We start from the raw sequence: 20954 nt of genomic DNA, 5'->3' as shown, positions 1-20954 counted from the left end.
CAGGAAGGGCTAGATTTGAGCATTTCAAGCGAGTGCGCGTCCATCACGACATCCTTCGGCGACGGATCTTCGAGAAAGCGGGCTTGAGGGTAAGGAGCAAGAGCAGGAGCAGGAGCAGGACCAAGGGTGAGATTTGTGGTGATCGAGCGCTTGATGATGTCGACTTTGTTGCTCTTGGCTGCGTGCCGCAGTATGCTATGGCCTGCCTTGTCGAAGAAATTGATGGATCTGCCGTGGCTGAGGATGACGTCCACCACGTCCCAGTTCTCTTCGGCAACCGCTATCGACAGCGGCGTCCTGGAAACCGGATCGAGGATGTTGATGTCGAAGGCGCGTCGGGTGTCTCAAGTATCCTCAGCATGGCTGGCGGCCAGCCGAGGAAGACTGCCAGGTGGATGGCATTGGCCTCACGGTCTGGCGCCAGTCTCGGCATATATCCGGACGACTGTGAAAGCAAAATCACCGTCGTTGCGAGACTCCTCATCAGATGACCAGTCGCCAGCGGGCGGCTGGCGCACGCGATCCACGACAGAGTGTCGACGGCAAGCTTCCTGTCGGCCTCTTCCATGCCGAAGATGCGTGCCATGGTGTGTTCGCACAGGTCGTCGATCTTGCGCGGGAGGCTGCATAGGTTGTCACGGATCCCCCCCTAGCGTCCATTCAGCCTCGATAGACTGCATCTGGAGAAAGGCGACCAAGAACCTAGGCAAATTACGACCTTTTAGCCCCGTTACCTCTACCGCGCCGATTTAGCTGTGGTCACTCACATGCCATCGCAAGCGCTCTTGATGCTATTCTTCACTTCTTCCTGGAGCGTGGGGTCCATCTTCAGGAACTTCTTCAGCCGCGGATATGATTTGAACTCGTGGTCGATGAAGAGATCGAGATCGGTCGAGTTTGCCGTGATCTGGATCTGCTCAGAGTCGCTCGCAACCTCTTCGAATTCGTCCAGCAGCCGAGACGTCACCAAAAGACTGACGTTGCTGGACTCCGGTGGAGGAGGCTCATGAGCCGGAGCCTGTACTTGGGCTTGCATTCGTCCAAAGCGTCGACCACGATGAAGGCGCGTTGCTCCTGAACCAGGTTGCGGAGCATGGTCGAAAAGTCTTGGATCGTGGCCGCGTCGTTGCCCTGGTTCCGCTTCCTCCATACCTTGACGACGCACTCAGGGACCAAGTCGTCCACTACGACCAGCTGCTTGATGACACTACCGAGGAGCTCCAGGAGGATGTACTCCTCCTTGTAGCTTAGATAGGGACACGCTATCCTAGCGCTATTTCTGCTTCTCTTTAGCTGCTCTTGTAGCTCTAGCAGGTGCTGTGATCACGATAGAACTGGGACAATGTTAGTATCCCTGCCGCCGCGGGGTGCTTGCGGAGCACGACATACGCGAGAACCAATTTGCCAGCGCCCACTATATCGGAATAAGTATGCTTCATTAGTCTCCCTGTCTTGTGCTGGTGGCCTAGGAAAACCACTGGCCGCGAAAATGAGGGCCAAAATGGCCAGAAATAGTTGACAAATTGGTATTACAGTAAGTTGGTTGTTGGTTTTTAAGTCTTAAAGTAAACAGGAGGAAAGTCCAGCCTTAAGAGCAAACCGGTGTGGGTTTGGTGAAACCTGGGCCCTTTGTCTGGTGCCCCACACCCTGTGGCATGGGGCGACCTACGCATCCCTAAGCACCATAATTTGAGCAGAGTGCCGGATATCCACTTATCGAACCTGTCTGACTCGATGAGCCACCTCCCCGGGTAATTGTCGTTGTCGCCCGAGTTGGCGTGATGCGCGATGTGCGCCTGCTCTGGATGCGGCCGTGTGTCTGGTGGAAGCTGACGCGTGGCGCCAGCCAGTTCAGGATGTCGGCATAGCGCCTATTGAAGGGGATGCTCGCCTGGTTATGTAGACGTTGTTGCCGTTGTGGACTCGGGCGTTGCCGTCGACGACCTGACTCTCTATCGAGATCGTGTCTTGCTTCTTTAGGCCCTCTTCATCATGCTCGGCCCAGCCCCTGTCCTTCGGTGTCGCGCTCATCGTCTAGTTGAGCTCAGTGTGGTTCATCTTCTGGCACTGCACTGAAAGACCAAATAGGATAATGGTGTGCGTATCGCCCTGGAAGTAACAACACCCGATTCAAGGCTCCCGCCGCGAGAAAAGGGGGGAAAAAAGGAAGAAAACAGCGGTCCCGGCGGAGCAAAAGGATACACTGGAGCTGCTCCGCATCCTGGCCGCCCAAGCTGACGGCGCTGTCGGCGCGAAGGCGGTAGAAGCCGCCGCCAGCCATGGTATTTCTATCGGGTCTGTCGACGTAACGGACAAGGCCAGGCTGCGGAGCGGCAATCTCGTCAGCACTGCCTGGAAAGAGGAGATGAATCCTCCCCAGACTGACAGCACCGTGGCTATCAGCTCCCTGCGCGCCGGAGGCGAGTCGCGTGTCACGGCTGGCAACACGTACGCAGAGAAAGAAAGTTTCTGGAACTGAGGGCGTGCAGGTGCATCGTACCCCGGTTCAAGTCTGCAACCTTTGCTTTGTAGGTACCTACCTACCTAGGTAGCACCACATTGTATTCCACCTCTCTCCTGCTGAGCGGCAATTTAAAACTATCGGTGGTGTTCATGACCCAATGCGTTGAAAGAAATGGCGTTTCCTGAGTATGTAACGACGGGGTGCTCGTTACCTTGACTTTGTAATTGACAATTGAATGCCCGAGGCTAGCTGTAGCAGATTTATTTAGTCATTCTTCCAGACAGGCAGAGTATTGACCCCCATTCCTAACAGTGAATGCCAAGTCAGCAGGCGGAGGAGGGAACCCGGCGGCAGATTCCGAACCCGAGGGGTCTGCTACTCCCACAGGAGCAATCATTAGAGGTGTGGTAGGAGGTGTTGTTGGTATTGCGATTCTGGCTATCGTCATGTGGCTCCTCCACCGCCGTCGAGCAGAGTATAAGCAACTAAGCATACAACAGGGGTGATTACACTGTCTTGGGTGTCAATACACCCAAGCTGGACGCCGGGTATCAGTACATGTACTCGGAGTTGCCTGGGTATGCGCAAAGGCACAATGGAGCACCTGTTGCAATCCACATTTCAAAGCGGAGAGCTTAGTCCTCAACATCTCCCTGCGGAGATGCCTAGCCATCAAGTGGCCATCAGGCCAAGTTAGAGCGCAGGGTCTGGAAGATGGTGGGCGAAAGACGATTGTAAGCTGGGGACAAGTACCTAGTTGGTAATTCAAGTTATTTGTGAGATTGTTTGGAATGTTGTCTGATTTGATCAAATGCGCTTGCTTTGCTGTTTCATCTTTTTCAAAGAGTAAGCATCGCATTGTGTCAGCGGCGCATCCGATTTTGTTTTAGCTAACCGCTGGCTGAAAAACCATCGTGCTGTGGCTGAAGCTGATGATTCTCCAAGCAATTGGTCGCGTCGGACTCTACAACGAGGTCTCAGCCTCAACTGTACCGCACAATGTCGCGTTTGATCTTCTAAATTCAACAGCCCCCAGATGCGCAAACGTCTCGCATAAAATTGAAGTACAAGCCAGTTCCCATTCAAAGCGTTTCTGAGTTCTGTTGTTTCACTAATTCTCCCATCTTTCTTTGGCCCAAGTCCAGTCTCCTTCATTCACTTTTTACATCTCGCATAAAATACGTTCTTATACATACATCAACCTTTTCCTCCTTTTCTGTCGTCCCTTGTTACAGTAATCATGAATTGCAAAGGGGCGTCAATGGCGGCCTTTCTTCTGGTGGCAAATTTTGGAGCAGCTCTTGTCGAGGCGGGAGTGCTCTACGTGCCCTCTACGGGTAATCATTGGCAGAGAACAGGTATCGACTTACAAGTTTTACATTTAGTCTAGATCCCCTAGAAGGCTACTGACATCTTCTGTGCCAGTAACTGCAAGATCGGAAGATGGGGAAAAAGATTCCAATGGGGCGATCACTGGCGGCGTAGTAGGAGGAGTTGTCGGTCTTCTGGCCCTCAGTGTCCTCTTATGGTCCTTCTACGCTCGACAAACCAGAAACACACCTGTGGCAAACACAAACACCTCTGCTACCACGGACTCTGAGTTGGAGCAATTACCTAAATACCAACAGTTTGATCCGAATCAGGCTAGCAAAGACAATTATTCAGGACCCAGCGCACCCGAGATGAAGGTTGGGGACGGGTCTCCCGACCTGCCCGAGTATACTCGAGACCCTCCCCAGCGATCAGAAGAATCTGTGGTGCCACCGACAGATTCCGTTCCCGAACCGAAGACGCCCGTTGGTAACGCTTCAACGGCACAGGTCAATCATGCATAGTTGAGGTTATGGAAATGGATCAACTACACGGGGCTTGGGGCGTTCAATGGTTACATATTCGCACTAAAATATGAGCGACGGTTACGTGGTAATATGTGGGCTAGATAAATGTGCATTACTTTGACATCAGTTAATCTATTAGTATGTATTTATAGATTTGTTCTTGCAACCTCGAGAGAACCCCTGCAGTCCAACAGTCTTGGGGTAATATCAACATGCATATCCGCGGGATAACCCTCTATGAGAAGTCTCTCTGGAGGACTTCCAGATATTTATATCATAGCACCATTGAGATGACAGGCTTCGGGGACATGCACAGACAGGGTACCTTGATTTTGTTTTCAAGATGCCCAGCTTCGTTTCATATGCGCTATTCAACTTCACGGCGCTTGTGTAGTTGGCTAGAGCTTCAGAAGAACTCACACCTGATGCATGCCGACATATTATTGCCGACTATGTGGACGGGGGTTCGTACTTTTCAATGGAAGTTCACCGCAGAATTTCACGGTTGTGGAAGTGTTTCCAGGTGAGCAACATAGCAGCCGGAGCGCCCCGGGAAGAGCCAATCCAATACCTAAACAGAGGATTGTCCCCTTGGATTCAAAGTCATCCCAACCGTGGCCCAGTCCCGGAAAGAAGGACACCCGATATGTTTGCAACAGCGTTGGCTTCACGTTAAATAGGCGGGGATCAACTTGGCTCTCTTCATGCACGCAGTGCACAGTTCTACAGGCTACCTATCATGTCACCCCTCCCTAACCAGTCTTCTAGTCCCTTGCCGCTGGGTCAAATCACGTCGGAAGTCCTTCGATCCCAATACTAGTAGCTGCAACCAGAACCACAACAGCGATGATGACATATACCCGTTATACTTTTACGTCACCTGCCTACAATACAAGCACATACCCTACAAGCACCTGCGCTATAACACTAGTTGCCACAACAATGATCGATCTTGGTACCCGAATCTCAACAGGTGATCCAACAGGGTGGGACTACGGTCACGTCAATGTTTTCGAAACAGTGAGTTCAGTGTTTTTAATAACGGAAAAATTTGCACCACCCTGCCAGCAAACTGCTGCCCCAGATATCACGCCAAGCGGGACGAGAACGGTGATGGTGACCGTCACGGCAAGTAAGTCAGCGATCCTGGGTTGAAATTACGAATATACATGTATGCTGAGAGGGACCAAGCTGTGACAACTGTGGTGACGAGAAGGCAAGTATCATGTGCTATTAATCACTAAATGAAAGCTAAACGTACTGGTTAACCCGGTGTTTAAGGAGAGTATTGTTTGGGACCCCTTCGATCTGGTGTGGACACCCCTCCCCATTTCCATCCTTTTAACATTACGACATACGTTAACCTACTTTTAAGGATATATAATTTTCACTACTGTTCTATAATAAGATATTACAAAAATATTTAGTATGAAATAGCCCAAAAATAAGTATTACCGATGTTTTTTACTTTTATTTCTTTTTAAAAAAAAGGTAAATATTTAAAATATATATGCAGAGCTTTCGGAAAAGCAGTGTAAGTAACATCGAATCTATCTTGGAAGTCGGAGTAAGTGGGAAGTAAGTGCTGGATTCTGGAATTTTCTTCTCAGGGTTAGGGATTTAGGTGGCTAGAGGGGTCCCAAACAAAATTCTCTAATTAAGACCCCCAAGCCTCGTTGGCTCACCGGCGAGATGTGTGCCGTATTATCCAACTTCATCTGCTGCCACAACCACGAAGAGTCATCAACCTCACAAGCGTGATTCGGGTACTACCACTTGTTCCTTGCGAACAGCAAAAACTGTACACTATTCGACGTGGATTCTGCCCATCTTGGTTGTACGCAAAACCGCTGCAATTACTAATAACATCACAGGAGAACAGTTTCGACGATTGTCAGCGACAAGACAGTGGAAGGGCATTTCACTTGACGTAGGAGGTCCAGATTGTAATAGTCAGATTGTTGAGTGTAGCATACTCGAGGCAACATATTGTCAGTTTTAGTCACGATACTTCCATGTCACTAGGTAGAAGCAGAATAGGTGCAAATACAAAAATGCTTATGAAAGTCCCATCTATTCCATGTTGTTACAAGTCCACCCAAACACTGAGATCAAATCATCCATTACACTATTGCACTGAAGCCTTCCAAATCCCAATTCCAGAACGCCAAACTCCCTTCCTGATAGTACATGTTCTAGCTGCTATTCATCGCAACCCTCCGTTTAGAAAATGGTGATCCGTCTCCTCTCATAAGCCTTGGCCTTGGGAACCCGGATTCTAAGAATGCCGTGCTCAAGGGCGGCGGTGACCTCGTCGGTGTTGATGCGGCCAGGGAATTGGAATGCCCTGGAAAACTCGCCAAAGTTTCTCTCCTGGAGCCAGTACTTGGCAGGTGTTGATGTCTGCTGGGTTTGTTGCTGGGCAGGCTGCTTGACAATGGCAGTGGAGGTGGTGGGTGAGGCAGGGCGGCTGTTCACAGGAGTGACGGCGTCGTATTCCTCATCCTCGGTGTCGTCCTCGACAGTCGCCTGGTAAGGGCTTCTTGGTCTTGGCTGCTCCTCGGGGTTCTCAGAGATGTTCTCTTGGGATGGTGCGAACAGCTGCTCGTAGTTGCGCTCGACTTTGCCAGAGATGGTGATTGTCTGGTCTTCGGGGAACTCAATGGTGATGTTTTCCTTTGCAACACCAGGAAGGTCGGCGTAGAGCTCATACGCATCCTCTACCTCCCGCACATCAAAGGCTGGCTGGAAGCGCTTAGGCCGGGCCTGGGGAAGAGTCTTCTGTCGTGGCTGCTGCTGAAGATGAGGCTGCTGGGGCTGCTGCGTCTTTGGGCGCTGTTGCTGCTGGTGCTTGCGCTCAGGCTGTTGATGTTGCTGGGTTTGTTCCCACTCATCAAGGAAGCGGAAGAGAGGCATGAAGTTGGGCTCCTCGGGAGCGCAGAAAGCAGGGGCAAAGAACATCGACATGTTGACTGTTGGAGTGTTCTTGTTGATGCGGGTGATAGATTGTATTTTTGAAGTTGTTGTAGCTGAGTGATGTTCTTTGAGCGTGGTTGGAAGGCTTGGGTTGTTGTGTTGAGGCTAGCGATTAAGTGTTTGTTTGTTGATGCTGATGCTGATTCCGATGAGAACGTTTGGACAAAGAAAGCGCAAAACTGGCAACTTTAAGTATTCATTTGAGCTGTGTCTAGACTACACTACATTACCAAGCTTTGAAGGTGTTGCGAATGCTCCAGAATCGTCTTGTTGAAACGCGACACTCTGATGCCTGGAAACAGCATCACCAAAGCAGACCAGCAAGTGCTGGAAACCACTGGAAGTCACTGCACCCACAGCTGTTTGGGAGTGCTGGAAACTTCCAGAAACTGTCACTGCTTGAACTTGGTAAGCTGATCCGAAGCTGCTTATCGATAAGGTAGGCTTTTTATCTTATCGGAGCTGAAAGCCTTGGCGCACTCGCTGGGTTAGGGTTGGACAAGGCTGTGCAAGAGATGCTACCCCCATTATTTGGACCCACTTACCCCTGAGAAGCAATTGCACAGGCCTTATCCCTTCTGACCAGGATCCCAATCCCATCGGATTACTAAGAGAAGGAAAACAATCTTAGCCCCTGTGCTAGTAGACGCGTCGGGGTGATTTGTTTCTTTGGCCTAACATTGTCTTTCACTGACGTTGACCACCAACTATAGTCACTCTTTCAGCAGCACCAACGCGCGCATACAAGATGCATCTTCCTATGCAATTTCTCCTCGCTTCGGCTCTTCTTACCGGCCTTGGTGTTTTCGCCCGCGGCCCGCCCCCCCTTCAGCAGAGGATGGACCCAACAAGCGACAAGCTGGAACAGTGTGGTTGCACCAAGATTGCAAACGCCATCATGAAGTGCCAGGGAATCGACTGGAAGAACACAATGTCTGACAAAGAAACCCGCGACTGCGTGTGTATTTCCAATGAAGACCGCGAAAACGCGTGGTATGGTTACATCCACAACTGCCGCGCTTGCCTCAGCCCAGGCAGCTACGACATCAACGATTTTTTTGACAACTTCTCACGCACATTCTCGCAACTGTTGGTTTCCTGCACCAATGCTGGCGGAGGTGTCACTGCAGATGGGAGCAGCATTTGCGCTAGCAATTACTACTTTGAAGGCTGTGTTTCACTTAAACCTAATGGCAACAGCTGGGCCAGTTATGAGGTTTTTGGTCGGAATGGCGATGAGGTTCAAAAAGGAAACGGAACGATGGCCTTCAATTTGGTAAACCCCAATGGAGATGACTCGGACTCGGACTCGGACGACGAAGGAACCAGCACGACCCTCACCCTGACTACTTCTACCAGCTCGGTCACTGCCCCGACTACGGATGGCCAGGATGTCACGACCACCCAACCTGAAGAGTCTGCAACTCAGGATCCTACAACCAGTACGGAGACTACTCCTGCTGGTACTACCGCCCCTGCTGGGTCTTCTGCTATGAGCGGCGCTGTCGTCCCTGGGTTTATGATGGCTGTTGCTTTGGGGGTGGGATCCATGTTGATTTAGAGGGTACATGGCACTTAACACGAACGATGATGATGAAAATGTTGAAATAATAGGGGTAAATAAGGGTTTATAAACATTGAGCTTCTCTTGTGGACGGGTGTATTACATGTGTAATCAGAAGGAAGGAGACATCGGTTCCTACTTTTTTGCATCTTAAACCCTAAAAAGCTTATCCGAAATAATGTAAATTCACTCTTCTCCAGACTCCGACGCTGCCAAAAAACCTCTAGCTTTCCTTCCACTTTCAGGCCAACTCCTCTTGATTCTTCGGCGTATAATATCTCTTGGTTGGTTTCTCCGGTGGTCCGTCGATGTTCTTTTTCTGCTCCTCAATGTCCCACTCCAACGGATCGTCCTTGATCTCCTCCTGATTGAGAAGCGCATGCAACTTGTCATTGGTCTCGACAATGGTGCGACGAGCCTGTTCGATCTCCCACTTCAGCTCTTGGACGATGAAGACGAGGTCGGAGACTCTCTGCCGGGCTTTATTGACAATTTCGGGGATCCTGCCGGAGAACTCGTCGGCAATGTCCTTGGTGGCCGGATAAGCAACGCTGAGGGCCTTTTTGTAGGCTTCGGTGATGGATGTGAGGCTGAAAAAGCCTCCCTCTGGCTTGGTGTACACCTCGAGCTGTTGATTTGAGTCGGTTTCAGACATTTTTGAATGGGAGTGTCTGGAAATGTCAGCTAACTCTGTGCTGTTACGGTTGTGAGTATATGGAGCTCAAGCTCAACTCACGTGAAGCTCTGCTAGAAATGAACAAGAGAGATTGGGCTACCACTGAGGGTCGGATCAGTAGGGGATTGGTGTGAGGTGTGGTCTGTGAGGTATGTAGTAGTGACTTCTGGTAAGTGATATCCTATCGAGCTCTGTGCTACTCTATTTTCCCTTGAAGGAAACTAGACGATTTATATATCCTCGCGCCTTTGTTGATCCCGAATGTCTCCGTCGTCGAAGTCATAGGAGACGATGAAACTAGCGGCTGTGAATGCCCTCAGACGGCGATGTCGACGCCAATCCAAGACTGACTGCACTCATGCCTAACTTCATAGCCTGGAAATGCTTCCCCAATTTTCTTTGTCCTCATTTTTGAGGATCTCGGTCGGAAGGCTGGGACAGCTGGCACCGTCTAAGCTCATTCTAAGACTGTGGCTGGGTTCCAAGGCGTAAAGGATTGGTCGCCTGATGAAGTTAGGCTTGGGATAGACGGTATTTCCGTTCTGCTCAACATGGCAGAGCCCTGCTTGCATGCATAAGACACGTTGGGTTCGTGCCTAGTAAGGCCGTTATTAACACCGGCATCTCACAGAGCACACCATTTGCCCCCCACCTTGAACTACTTTTCGGCACCTTGTTGCGGAACCAGGTACATTCCCCGTATTTTCGGGGTCGGCAAGGTCGGTTTGAACCTCTTTGTTATGCTACTGCATGCCATGTGCAATGTCGGGTGGTGTACAGCTGCCCGACGACAAACCTGCATGCAGCTGACAGAAGGCTTGGCAAGCATCGGGGCAATTAGCGAACTATCGTTCGCCAACAAATGCGGCTTTATGCGTAGTTATGATCACAAGGACAGTCTTGTATGACGAGAGTGTAGCTATTCTAACATGATGTGATGCGCTAGGTAATTACCAAACACCGTGACATCCCAGACGACACATGGTTGACGCTGACAACACCGACAACCAGACAATCAGAACGACTTTGATCGGGTTCGGCCTGTCCGGTACCTTATCCCACCCTCCAATTCCCGGATTCTCTCCTCCAGTAGCTTTTCCAAGGCTGTCGGGGATGATAAGAAGGTGAACTCAGTGTCATCCACCTGGATGTACTTCCTCAACTGATTCCGCAGCCGCGATATCTCCTCCTTTTGATCCTCGCATTGATATGTCAACTCCCAGTTTTGAGATATCTCCACGCCAAGTCGCTGCTCCACCTTCTTGATTTTGCTTCCAAGTTCTGCAATCTTGTGTTGCAGGCTAATCTCCAATGCTGTTGCGGGTATCATGGCTGGGTTCATGTTGTTGGGATCGCTAAGAGGTATACTATCCCGAAGTTGTGCCTCCAGTCTGCGGATTTTGTCTTTCAGGTCGTTGCATTGGTACTCTAGCTCCCACTTTCTCGAGATATTTTCCTTTGTTATTACTTCCAGCCGCGATACTCGCTCTAGTGCCAGCCGGGCTTGAGGGTTGAGTTGGGCGTTTGCATCCATAGGCGACGTGGAACTGATCAGTAACGTGATGGGCCCTGGAGATGTTTCCAGGTTGCTGGTGGAGTGGAAGTCCGATGATCTGGTGTGTGTGGACGCGTACCTCGAGGCTTGGTGGCGTCGTTTCTAACTGCATGCAAATTTTTCATGTGCTACGTGAAGATCGAACTGTCAATCTTTCTCCCTTATCCCGGTCATGTGCAAGGCAGGTGGTACAGCAAGGCAGGGCTGGCTTAAACTTTGAGGGTCAGGTTGGGCACCAGCCAACACGAGCAACCCAATCACCCACGCCAAATCCCTGACAGGGCCCCCACACAAGGTGCCCTTCCACACCAAGGTTCGGAGCGTCCCGGTATCCAGTAAGAAGCCGTCCCATGAGCCTCATTGTGATGAATCGATGCGAGAAGTGACAGGTTCACTTAACCCCCGGACTGATGCAGAGAAATGGGTTCACCATATCCACCAAGCTGTTGGTACCCCTGAAACCAGCCCCACTAACTCCAAACTACACAATCCCAAGTTCACGATGACGACTTCCACTTACAGACCCAGACAAGAAGAGAAAGCTTTTGATGACAGCGGTGACTCTGCTATTAAAGTCCTACATCCAAAGAACGAGCCCACAACTAGGGTACAGGCCGAGTAAGTTCACATCCTATAGCTTTGCAATGAGCCTATCAGATCAGTGCTAAATATTCTCAAATAACAGTGTTGTCCTTGTGCCCGGACTTGGGGGACACTTCATCAAGACCTGGCAGGCGAACGACGACTTGAAAACCGTCTGGCCATCAGATCTCTTGCCTGACTACGTTACGGAGATCAGAGTTCTTTCATTCCAGTACAACACCTCGCTCAATGGCACTATGAGCATGCTTGGTATAACAGAGCATGCAAATGACTTGCTGAATTGGTTGTACAACAATCGAGAAGATGATGAGCCCGCTACCTTGCGGCCAATAATATTTGTCGGCCATAGCCTGGGAGGGATGATCATCAAGAGGGCATTGTACGTGGCTCGCTTTGTCAAGCAAAGATATAGGGGGATTTGGGAGGCATCCCGCGGCGTTGTAAGTTTCAACCGGCAACAGCCATCGGGGTGGCTAACACTGAGAAGCTGACGCTAATGAAATCGCAGATGTTCTTCGCAACTCCTCACCATGGGCTGGATAGGAACACTTGGAGGGACTTTGCTCGATTTGTGCTTCAACACGACGCTCCAGTAAAGGGAGCAATACCCACCCGCACCATGGTCCAACAACTTGAGAAAAACTGTGATAATCTCCGAGACATCACAGAAGATTTCAAGCCTTTGTATGACAACCTAGCATTTGTTACATTTGTTGAAGAACAACCAATGCCGGGTCTGAAACATGTTGTATGTACTTGCTTCGCTACCTCTCTCTTGCAGTATCCTAGAGTATTCTCCATCTTGTCCAGTTATGCACCATAAAAGCCCAAAGCTTGAAATGCAGCTGCTGACAGGCTCCATCACTACTTAGCTTGTGAATGGTCTTTATGGGAAAATGCATCATGGCCATGAGAGGCACGACATGCTCGCAGGTAACCATCTCACAATCTGCCAATTTACCAGAGAGGAAACTGGTGCGTTTCGGCTCATTTGGGACGGAGTCGAGTTTCTCAAGAAAGACAAACCAAATGCACTGGGTACGTATGCAGAGATTTCGTGTCCAGTCTATTCATCTGGATGTTGACTAAGACTTTTACATGCCTACAGACATGGCTGGTTACTTCGCCAAGAGAGCCCTGTATTCACTCTCTTCCGACAAATTCCACGCCTACTTTCTCGGGAGACCGCACACTCCTGGAACTGGCGACTGGATAAAAGAGCGTCCCGAGTTTCAATATTGGTGCAAAGGGGAGGCTGGGAATGGCAAGCTGTGGATACATGGCCCGGCAGGCAGCGGTAAAAGCTTCTTGACCAAGCACATCATTACACACATCCTACAGCCTCACAACATTGTCCGATCTGACAGCACGGTTCCACAAGAAAGGCAGGAGGTCATTCATTGTTTTCTCAGCAACATGTATGCATCAAGAAGCAACATCGATGCTCTTCTACAATCTACTTTGCACCAGGCCTTGCGACTTCAGCCTCAAATCATCAAGGAGTTCCTCCTGCCAACCTTTGAGGATGCTCAATCACGAGAAATATCAAAAGGATCGGTGTGGACGGCAGAAAGGCTAGTGGAGCTGTGGCCCATAGTAATGGCAAGAGTGATCATGGGATATCAACACACCATGACGCTTGTCGTTGACGGGCTAGATGAAATCCCTTCTGATGACCAAACAGCCTTTTTACAATGTATCAAAAAGCTAGACCAAGGCCTCGGTCAGTCCAAGCAGTTGAGATTGTTGGTGGTCTCCCAACACAACTCAACAATCGAGAAGCACATTCAAAGCCTGGGAATCAACGACTGCCCCATTCAACGAGGAGACAATGAGACAGACATTATGAGAAGCATCAGCGGCCTTTTGACACGTCTGTTGGAGAAGGTAGCACCTGGTGACGAAGATTTCAGAACGAGGGTGCTGGGTGACATCAAGGGCAACAGGGCTGATGACTCGTATCTGCGGTCAATTCTAAGAAGCGAAGAGCTGAAACGCACGCGCGTGAAGGACAAAGACGACATTCTAAAGGCTTTGAAAGAGATTCCAGATGATACACAGCATCTCTGTGATCGCCACTCAGACCGCCTGCTAAACAGCTACGATCCAGAAACATCCCGGTTCATCAAAAATGTCCTCACCTGGGCCGCCTTTCAGGAAGATGCGCTTAACATCACGGAACTTAACACCGCTTTGGCAGTGGCCAAGGCCATGCGCAAGTTCCCAGGAGCCGTCATCACAGAGAAACAGCTAGCCGATTGCCTCGACGAGAACCTCAAGGCCAAAATCGATTTCTACTGCGGACCGCTTGTCAACTTCGTTGATGGACGCCTTTCGTCTCTTCACCGAACCGTCAAGAGCCATATTGCAACCAAACTCGAAACTATTGAGAAGAACTCAGAGGAGCCCACCCCTCAAGGCCTACTCGCAAGCAGTTGCATAATGTACCTCAGCATGCAAGAGGCAGAACGACCGGCTGGAGAAAGCTCTGAAACCAGTTGGGAGTCTCGAATCCGGAGGACATTGAGGGACCGCCCGTTCATGCGTTATGCTTCGCTATACTGGCACAAACACTATCATCAAGCAGGGGAAGACGTTGACGCAGATACCCAGAGACAGAAAGAATTGCTGACGCAAGAAGGGGATAGTCGTGCCAAGTCTTGGACCGAAGTGTGGTGGTTCATGAGAAGGGGGTCGGAGCAAGCCTTCCCCGAGGAGGACCTTTGTCTGGCGGAAAAGATTGTCAATAGCCCGCCTGATAACCCAGGAGGCGGTGACACTCAGGTTTCTGGGTCATTGCCTCCATGGCACCAGACAACCCGACGCCAGGCCGATACATCGGGTTGCACCCTTCCTCCGCACGAGAGATCCGGATACGTCAAGAGGGCCAGCTGGAAGGAAAATAAGATACGATTGCAAACCTCGCAACCGATGACCATCATTGGGAGGGGGATTATTGAGGTGGAGAGAGAGGTCGTAAAGGAGGTTCCAGTCGAGAAACAAGTTGTCAAAGAGGTCGTGAAAGAAGTCAAAGTAGACGTCTTGAGAGAAGTTCCGAGGGACGTTGTCAAAGTAGTGATCAAACCAGAGGTGCAGCAGATCGACAGGATACAATACATCGAGAAGAAGAAGAACAGGAAGCAAAGAAGCTATTTCGGGAATATCAAAAAAGCAGTCAGTAGTGTTGGTACGTCGCACCACAATTCGGATAATTTCGTCTGGCCTAAGCTAACGAGAATATCACAGCCAAGGCAGTTCGAGGCAAGGATTTTGACTCTGACTGAGATTCGGCTACTGTTGATGACTTATATACCTACTGATACCCGCAATGCGACAGACATGAGTTAGAGAATATAGGAGTATGAACATTACTGCTGACATAAAGCCACCGTTTTTATGCCTAAAAGCTAGCAAAATCGTCTATCTGATCAAGGTCTGCTTCGAACGCAGACGGCCGGCAAAACGCTTCAGGAAGTTCGGCCTCCGCGAGTCCCGGCCGGAGTCAGAAGCATCAAGTTTTGCTTCCCAAGGCATTTCCTCTGCCTCTGAGACGGGAGGAGCCCCGATTTGACTTGGAGATTGAGTATGATTGGCTCTATTAGAGTCATCATCCTCGACCTCCTCGACACGGCCAAGCGTCATTGCCTCAGAAGCACCACTCTCCACAGTCACACTCTCCACAGTCACACTCCTCTGCTGGCTGTGCAGCTGGCCAGTGAGGTCAGTGCCAATCATGATGTGTCTCTCCCTCACTGTTTCCGTGAAAATGGTGTAGGGCTGCCGAATTGTAGTCCTGGCGGTACGTCCCTGAGTGCCGGATACCTCGCTACTCGGTATTGTTCCTAAAGGCACCATTCTCTCCTCCTTCCCAAGGGCTCTCTGAACAAACATCAGCAGCTCCTGCAGCGTTGGATCATCTCCCCCTGCAAAGCGGCACATATTGACATGATCAGCCTCCACTGGCATAGCCTCTTCGTTGCCACCTGCCATCATTCTAGCGCTGGTTTGGTCGACGATACACTTCTTTGTCCCAGGCCAAAACACCGTCTCATACCATGTCACAATGAGATAGCGATCTGTAAGCTCAACAAAGTCGTCGCAAAGTTTGCCTAGCTTGGGAGCAGAGGTGGTAATGGCATTGACAATGGGTGCCACAGAGCCCCTGTGTGGGGAAAGGACGGAATAACTTTCAGCGATGCGCTTCCAGTCTTGTTTATTTGCTCCGGAGTGAGGGGTGCCAAAGAAGAACTTGACATGTCAGCAGACGATGTGATGTATGCAAAGCAAGACGTAAAACTTACCACAGCCTTTGTAGCATCGCCAATGTTGTGAAACCGGCGCTCAGCGCGGGCAAAGCACAATGCTTGTTTGATGATCAGACCTCCCAGACAGTGGGCAACAAAGATGATGGGACGATGAGGGTCAGATCTCCGGCCGGCATCAAGGTTGGAAAGAACTGATCTGGCGATGTCTCGAATATTGGCGGCAGAGTTGTTGAGGTAGATATCACCATTGTAGCCATAAGACAGCACTCTGGTCTTGGGTCGAGCGTCAGGCAACAGCGCCTGGGGCCAGACCTGTCTGGTGTCCTGATGTCGCCATGTCTCGATTGGATCACCGTTGAGGCCGTGAATGAGGACAAGACTGGTACAGCGAGTTTAGCACATCTGAGATACTTGCAGAGACGAGAAGAAGCAAGGCACTTACTCGAGGTCGGATGAGTCTGGTGTGTGGAGCTCTTTGATGAGCATTCTCTTTGGCTGGGCCATGGCTTCAGAGGCTTGATATCTGCGTCGTAGTGTCGATATAGCCCGAGTTCAGTGTAGAATGGATGGTGGGTAGCGAGGGTCAGGTCACGTGTGGAGGTGTGGCCTGTGAATGGGGCCGAAAGCTGTTGAAGCCATGTGTAGGCTGGAGTCGGCGGTTGTTACAAGCTCCTGCTGACCTTTATCCAATCGACAAATCAAGGTGATTTGCTGTTGACTTTTGGGTCGGGTAGTCAACCTTGACAACCTGTAAGACTGCAAGCAAGAAATGGAGCAAATTCTCAACCCAACGCACCCAGGTAACTTGATGCGGCAAGTCCGGCTCGAGGGAGACTAAGCTTTGCCCCCACTACCTTATGTTGACTTGTTCTCTTTTGTGCAATAACCAAAACAACAAAAATTGTGGAATGGCCATCAAAGGTCCTATGCCAAGCAAACACTAGATCCAGCGGTTATTGGTCGAATCAGACCTGAGGCCTGTGCCTGCTGCATCCAACACTGCCTGATACCTGCCCGACTTACCAGCTCACGCCCGCAAAGGTGGCGATGCATCTGGTGCTTCCAAGTGGTCCAGGTCAGAGGTACAGACTCTGCAAGGGACTAATCTGAGTCATTTTGACCTTGCCAACTCATTCTGTCTGTGCTACGAGAAGCTGAAAGTTCGCTGTGCCAAAGTGCAAACGGTGCCCAACTTGATATGGAAGCAGGAAATAGGAAGGGAACCTATAATGTTAAGACGCATGATAACCGAAACGTATCATACTCTACACGCATTCCAGAGCTCCCCAGTCAGTCAAGCTAAACATCAAAAGTTGAACAAGAAACATTACCTTAGTTCACTGCCACGTCATAATTCCCAATCATGGCCGGCGACTCCCAACAATCTGGATCTATACACCTTCTATATGCCCCCAAAGAGGGCGTCATCGAGCTTGAGTAGTTCTCGCCTACCTTTGAAATGCCTATCAGTCTCAAATACGCTGACCACCTTGACCATAAGCATCATCGCTGTACATGGCCTCAACGGACATTACCTTCACACCTGGACTCACACGGATGCTCCGGCCAAGCCGGTTCGCCGTTGGAGTAGGCTACTACGGAAGGGTGCTGCCAAAACCGACACAGACACAGTATGGCTGCGTGACCTTTTGCCCGAAAAGTTGCCAAACGCTCGCATCATGACCTTTGAGTATGATTCATCCATATTTGGCAACAGGTCAACATTTGGGGTAGAAGAGAATGCCGCAAAACTTCTGGAAGAGTTGTGGAATGTGCGGGAAGACGTAGGTGACCGTGATATGCAAACGTCTTCATGCAGGCTCGCTGACATTGGGAATCTAGGAAGCAGAAGGCCGCTCGATTGTCTTTATTGGGCATGGTCTTGGTGGCATCGTCATCAAACAGGCCATATCCACAGCTAATCAGAACCGACGTCGACTCTCACAACCCTGGTACGCTGACATAGCGGACTGCACCAGAGGCATAGTAAGTCATTTGAGTACCTCCCTATCGTACAAACTCCTCCCAGTCAGTGCTGACAGAAGATAGGTCTTTTTTGGAACCCCTCACCGAGGTGCTGACAAAACAAAGTGGCTCGGTCTTGTCTCACGCATTGTGCAAACAGCCACCAACCAGCCCAAGTCGAAATTCATCAATGTGCTCGAAACCCATTCAGCACATCTACTTGAGTTCTCCGAGGACTTCAAACCTTATGTCAATCAGTACGCCATTGCCAGCTTTTACGAAGAGCAACCGCATCGTCTCTTGGGCAGCCTGGTGGTGGAGAAAATGTCGGCCGTCTTGTGGCTAGCACATGAGGAGGCGGTCATGATGGGAGGTGATCATTCGAGCATGTGCAAGTTTGGGAAGAACGACAAGAGGTTTGATCTTGCCTGGCGGGCAATTCGACGAGTGTCAAAGGGGAGGCCGGATAACAATAGTGCAGTTGTGATGATGAGCTAAGGCTGTTGACACATATCCAGGAATGAGTCAGGTCTTTTATGAAGTCACTTTGGTAAACAGACATCTTCAGTCTATCTGCTTACTATAAAACTCTTGGATATGGAAGACGGCGGACTTCAGATGTCATTAGGTAAGCCCAGACGCGTTAGCAGCTCGACAGGGCCTTGGTCTGTCCACTTCCTCATCCTGCCTTCATCCGATATCCAGACCATGCCCAAATACCCTGCAGCATTAGCATCAGCTCCGTTCATTCCAGCCTGGGTTCTCGGGATCACCAGGAGCCACTCCCGCGTAAGAATAATGTTGTGTGGAATTATCTCGGTAGCATCAACCCCATCCGGCGCGTTTGGGATATAACCTGCCTTCATCAATGCTTCTTGAGCAGCAGCTGTAAACTCCAAATACCTTTTCCAGGCCTCTCTTTCTCTGGAAAGCTCATCCAAACGCCCATCAAGATCATGTTTGTAGTACTTGAACGGAATGCACTTTGGTTCCTCGTACTTTGAAGCCGAGTCCGGCCACAGTCCAAACTCGGCCTCATCTGGAACTGCAAGTACTTGCATGTGCTTGTGCAACCTGCTGCACCCGCTATCGATTCCACAGTTGAACATTCCCATGTACCGCCTGGCGCCAGGCTTCTTCGCCTCCCAGTCTTTGTTCAACACCGACAATACCCCCCACAAAATACCAAAGTCGTCGAAATTCAGGCTCTCGTGCTGTCGTCGGTGTCCATTTTGCGTCAGGAGCAAGTAATGAGGCCGGGCGGCGCAAAACTTGTTGAAGATCATGTAGTGCCCGAGACCGACATCGGCATTGGAGTTGCGGACCTCAAAACCAGTGAGACTGATGTCGCTTCCAGGCAGGTATTCGGGTGTTTTTGGCCGGTGGGCTGTCGACCCATTGCTCGAGATAGTGGCTGAGGAAGCCGAAGGGGTACTGCCCGAACTGGAGACTTCGGGTTTGGAAGCGTGGCCTTTGAGGATTCGGAACTCGAACTGAAGTCAGAGTATAAACCGTGAGTGAACAGTATGGCGTTCAGGAACAACCCTGGGAACTTACTGGAAAGCCATTGTACGTTTCTCTGATGACTTGATGGTCACCTTCGTATATGACGACGCCTTCTTTCACCCGTTCATCGAATTCCTCCAGTAGCGCGTGCTCGTCGAGCTCCATATGAGAGTGTTTGGGATGCACCATTGTGGTACCAAATGCGGAGGCACTTTACATGTGTACCTGGTAGCCTTGTGATGAGGGTTGAAGTCTCGAGCGGACTTGGTTTCGGCAGGTGGTTGGTTCAATAAAGTTGGCAACTCGAACCATGTCGTCAGATTTCAAGAAACTGCCCAAGTGGGTCAGTGGGCTGCTGGTTCAACCAATCGCTGCTCGATTAATGCACCGGGGCGATGTCCGGCAGTCTTTTTGAACCAATCACTTTTGTAAACTTCATGTGCAAATGCTTATGATCATGTTCCGATGCTGGGCACCTTACTTATCTCTCATTGAACCTTTCTCATTGAAGGTTATCGAACGATCATTTCAACAACATCTTGAAATAAGTTACCATGTTCGACGGGCACGAATGGCCAGTGAAGGGCCCAGGTGGTCCACAGTTCTTGGTCGAGGCAGGACACAAGTTTCAAGACGACAATGGCCAAGTCACGAGTCTTAGTACGGCGCAGATGTGCATCCAGATATCCACAGACATGGAACTTGGCTGTATGGAGATGGGTCAGCGGTGGTGGCGGCACAGCATGTGCTTCCGCTACCCGATGGAAGCCAGTTACGAGCAAGAAAGTGCCTCGTCAGCTCCAACCAGATATTATGAGTCAGGTAGATGTTGAAGTCTAGGTAAGAAAAAAGAAGCCTTAGATCTAGTGGATAAACAGAAAGCTTCAGGAGCCAACTTACTGAATAAATAGCTGGTATTTCCACACTAGACACAAGGCTGTAAATGCCTCTTAACCGATATATATCGACAACTCAGTCATGCAGCTCTTCGATAATTGTGGGTCAAGCTACCACGATGGTATTTAGCTAAATCAGGACCTGATCCAACTCAGCAGAACGCCATGTCTTACTTCATTTTGTGTCCGTGCCGAGTACCGAGTTGGTAGTGGATAGGTGGCTGTGCCGCCATCAAACGTAATGGAATCTTCGATCTTCGGCTACCCCCGTAAGGCACGGCGCGGCGGGTCGGTCAAAGGTGGGCTCGCTAACCGTATATTCGGGCTGGCCCCATAGTCAGAATCCTACAGAAACACATATGTTGGTCAAGGTGGGGAGACTGTGACCTCCCAGAGGCCCATCAGCCCTTCTGCGATTAGCTTCTTCTCCACTACAGCTCGAATTTCATGATAGAACGGTGGCGTCGTATAGTGAAAACGATGGGCCACCTAAACCTGGGCATGGCCACAGCTGTTAATGCTACGTTGAAGATATATTTGGGTTGAATGTTGAAGAACTATGAGATCATAGGGCGTGATAGAAAATGTATATCAACCCGACTTGTGTCACCACTCTTCCCCTTTCAATACCTCGTCAGCATCAGCT

At 50.2% G+C, this 20954-nt stretch overlaps 10 protein-coding genes across 10 annotated transcripts; 5 read left to right on the top strand and 5 right to left on the bottom strand.

Moving 5' to 3' along the window:
- Positions 1-1992: 1992 nt before the first annotated feature.
- On the top strand, positions 1993-2479 carry QC761_704007 (uncharacterized protein; the record flags this gene model as incomplete). The annotated part of the gene is made up of 2 exons (XM_062881974.1): positions 1993-2047; positions 2136-2479. 2 exons carry the CDS (start codon positions 1993-1995, stop codon positions 2477-2479), a joined length of 399 nt encoding a protein of 132 aa, XP_062727820.1.
- A 1109-nt stretch (positions 2480-3588) lies between these two features.
- On the top strand, positions 3589-4448 carry QC761_0102140 (uncharacterized protein). The gene is made up of 2 exons (XM_062873127.1): positions 3589-3822; positions 3890-4448. The coding sequence occupies exons 1-2, from the start codon at positions 3705-3707 to the stop codon at positions 4297-4299; spliced, it is 528 nt and encodes a 175-aa protein (XP_062727819.1). The 5' UTR covers positions 3589-3704; the 3' UTR covers positions 4300-4448.
- A 2077-nt stretch (positions 4449-6525) lies between these two features.
- On the bottom strand, positions 6526-7269 carry QC761_704010 (uncharacterized protein; the record flags this gene model as incomplete). Its single annotated transcript, XM_062881975.1, has 1 exon — positions 6526-7269. One exon carries the CDS (start codon positions 7267-7269, stop codon positions 6526-6528), a length of 744 nt encoding a protein of 247 aa, XP_062727818.1.
- A 757-nt stretch (positions 7270-8026) lies between these two features.
- QC761_704020 (uncharacterized protein) lies at positions 8027-8839 on the top strand (the record flags this gene model as incomplete). The annotated part of the gene is made up of 1 exon (XM_062881976.1): positions 8027-8839. The coding sequence occupies one exon, from the start codon at positions 8027-8029 to the stop codon at positions 8837-8839; it is 813 nt and encodes a 270-aa protein (XP_062727817.1).
- A 244-nt stretch (positions 8840-9083) lies between these two features.
- QC761_704025 (uncharacterized protein) lies at positions 9084-10174 on the bottom strand (the record flags this gene model as incomplete). Its single annotated transcript, XM_062881977.1, has 2 exons — positions 9579-10174; positions 9084-9513 (listed from the first exon to the last, which is right to left on the bottom strand). Exon 2 carries the CDS (start codon positions 9495-9497, stop codon positions 9084-9086), a length of 414 nt encoding a protein of 137 aa, XP_062727816.1. The 5' UTR covers positions 9498-9513; positions 9579-10174.
- Positions 10175-10533: 359 nt separating this feature from the next.
- QC761_704030 (uncharacterized protein) lies at positions 10534-11052 on the bottom strand (the record flags this gene model as incomplete). Its single annotated transcript, XM_062881978.1, has 1 exon — positions 10534-11052. One exon carries the CDS (start codon positions 11050-11052, stop codon positions 10534-10536), a length of 519 nt encoding a protein of 172 aa, XP_062727815.1.
- Positions 11053-11563: 511 nt separating this feature from the next.
- Positions 11564-15036, top strand: QC761_704040 (uncharacterized protein). The gene is made up of 6 exons (XM_062881979.1): positions 11564-11691; positions 11759-12116; positions 12185-12424; positions 12549-12714; positions 12785-14863; positions 14923-15036. The coding sequence occupies exons 1-6, from the start codon at positions 11576-11578 to the stop codon at positions 14958-14960; spliced, it is 2997 nt and encodes a 998-aa protein (XP_062727814.1). The 5' UTR covers positions 11564-11575; the 3' UTR covers positions 14961-15036.
- Positions 15037-15038: 2 nt separating this feature from the next.
- Positions 15039-16792, bottom strand: QC761_704050 (uncharacterized protein). The gene is given in 4 exon segments (XM_062881980.1): positions 15039-15339; positions 15355-15924; positions 15978-16320; positions 16384-16792. 4 exon segments carry the CDS (start codon positions 16443-16445, stop codon positions 15097-15099), a joined length of 1218 nt encoding a protein of 405 aa, XP_062727813.1. The 5' UTR covers positions 16446-16792; the 3' UTR covers positions 15039-15096.
- Positions 16698-18427, top strand: QC761_704060 (uncharacterized protein). The gene is made up of 4 exons (XM_062881981.1): positions 16698-17378; positions 17443-17725; positions 17784-17927; positions 17991-18427. Exons 1-4 carry the CDS (start codon positions 17305-17307, stop codon positions 18402-18404), a joined length of 915 nt encoding a protein of 304 aa, XP_062727812.1. The 5' UTR covers positions 16698-17304; the 3' UTR covers positions 18405-18427.
- QC761_704070 (uncharacterized protein) lies at positions 18422-19710 on the bottom strand. The gene is made up of 2 exons (XM_062881982.1): positions 19464-19710; positions 18422-19399 (listed from the first exon to the last, which is right to left on the bottom strand). The coding sequence occupies exons 1-2, from the start codon at positions 19599-19601 to the stop codon at positions 18521-18523; spliced, it is 1017 nt and encodes a 338-aa protein (XP_062727811.1). The 5' UTR covers positions 19602-19710; the 3' UTR covers positions 18422-18520.
- Positions 19711-20954: the final 1244 nt, after the last annotated feature.

This window comes from Podospora bellae-mahoneyi, chromosome 7 (genome assembly GCF_035222275.1).
Source record: "Podospora bellae-mahoneyi strain CBS 112042 chromosome 7, whole genome shotgun sequence".
In the NCBI taxonomy this organism is placed as follows: Eukaryota; Fungi; Ascomycota; class Sordariomycetes; order Sordariales; family Podosporaceae; genus Podospora; species Podospora bellae-mahoneyi.
Note: the sequence above shows the minus strand (reverse complement) of the source record. Positions and strands in the feature narration are given on the sequence as shown.

Coding starts and splice junctions, on each gene's coding strand:
- QC761_0102140 (XM_062873127.1), top strand. CDS start 3,705: ATGAATTGCAAAGGGGCGTCAATGGCGGCCTTTCTTCTGGTGGCAAAT. Junction 3,823..3,889: donor TAATCATTGGCAGAGAACAG/GTATCGACTTAC, acceptor CTTCTGTGCCAG/TAACTGCAAGATCGGAAGAT.
- QC761_704040 (XM_062881979.1), top strand. CDS start 11,576: ATGACGACTTCCACTTACAGACCCAGACAAGAAGAGAAAGCTTTTGAT. Junction 11,692..11,758: donor ACAACTAGGGTACAGGCCGA/GTAAGTTCACAT, acceptor CTCAAATAACAG/TGTTGTCCTTGTGCCCGGAC. Junction 12,117..12,184: donor GGGAGGCATCCCGCGGCGTT/GTAAGTTTCAAC, acceptor ATGAAATCGCAG/ATGTTCTTCGCAACTCCTCA.
- QC761_704050 (XM_062881980.1), bottom strand. CDS start 16,445: ATGGCCCAGCCAAAGAGAATGCTCATCAAAGAGCTCCACACACCAGAC. Junction 16,321..16,383: donor CCAGACTCATCCGACCTCGA/GTAAGTGCCTTG, acceptor TCGCTGTACCAG/TCTTGTCCTCATTCACGGCC. Junction 15,925..15,977: donor GCGATGCTACAAAGGCTGTG/GTAAGTTTTACG, acceptor TGACATGTCAAG/TTCTTCTTTGGCACCCCTCA.
- QC761_704060 (XM_062881981.1), top strand. CDS start 17,305: ATGGCCGGCGACTCCCAACAATCTGGATCTATACACCTTCTATATGCC. Junction 17,726..17,783: donor TGTGGAATGTGCGGGAAGAC/GTAGGTGACCGT, acceptor TTGGGAATCTAG/GAAGCAGAAGGCCGCTCGAT. Junction 17,928..17,990: donor CGGACTGCACCAGAGGCATA/GTAAGTCATTTG, acceptor GACAGAAGATAG/GTCTTTTTTGGAACCCCTCA.
- QC761_704070 (XM_062881982.1), bottom strand. CDS start 19,601: ATGGTGCATCCCAAACACTCTCATATGGAGCTCGACGAGCACGCGCTA. Junction 19,400..19,463: donor AAACGTACAATGGCTTTCCA/GTAAGTTCCCAG, acceptor CTCTGACTTCAG/TTCGAGTTCCGAATCCTCAA.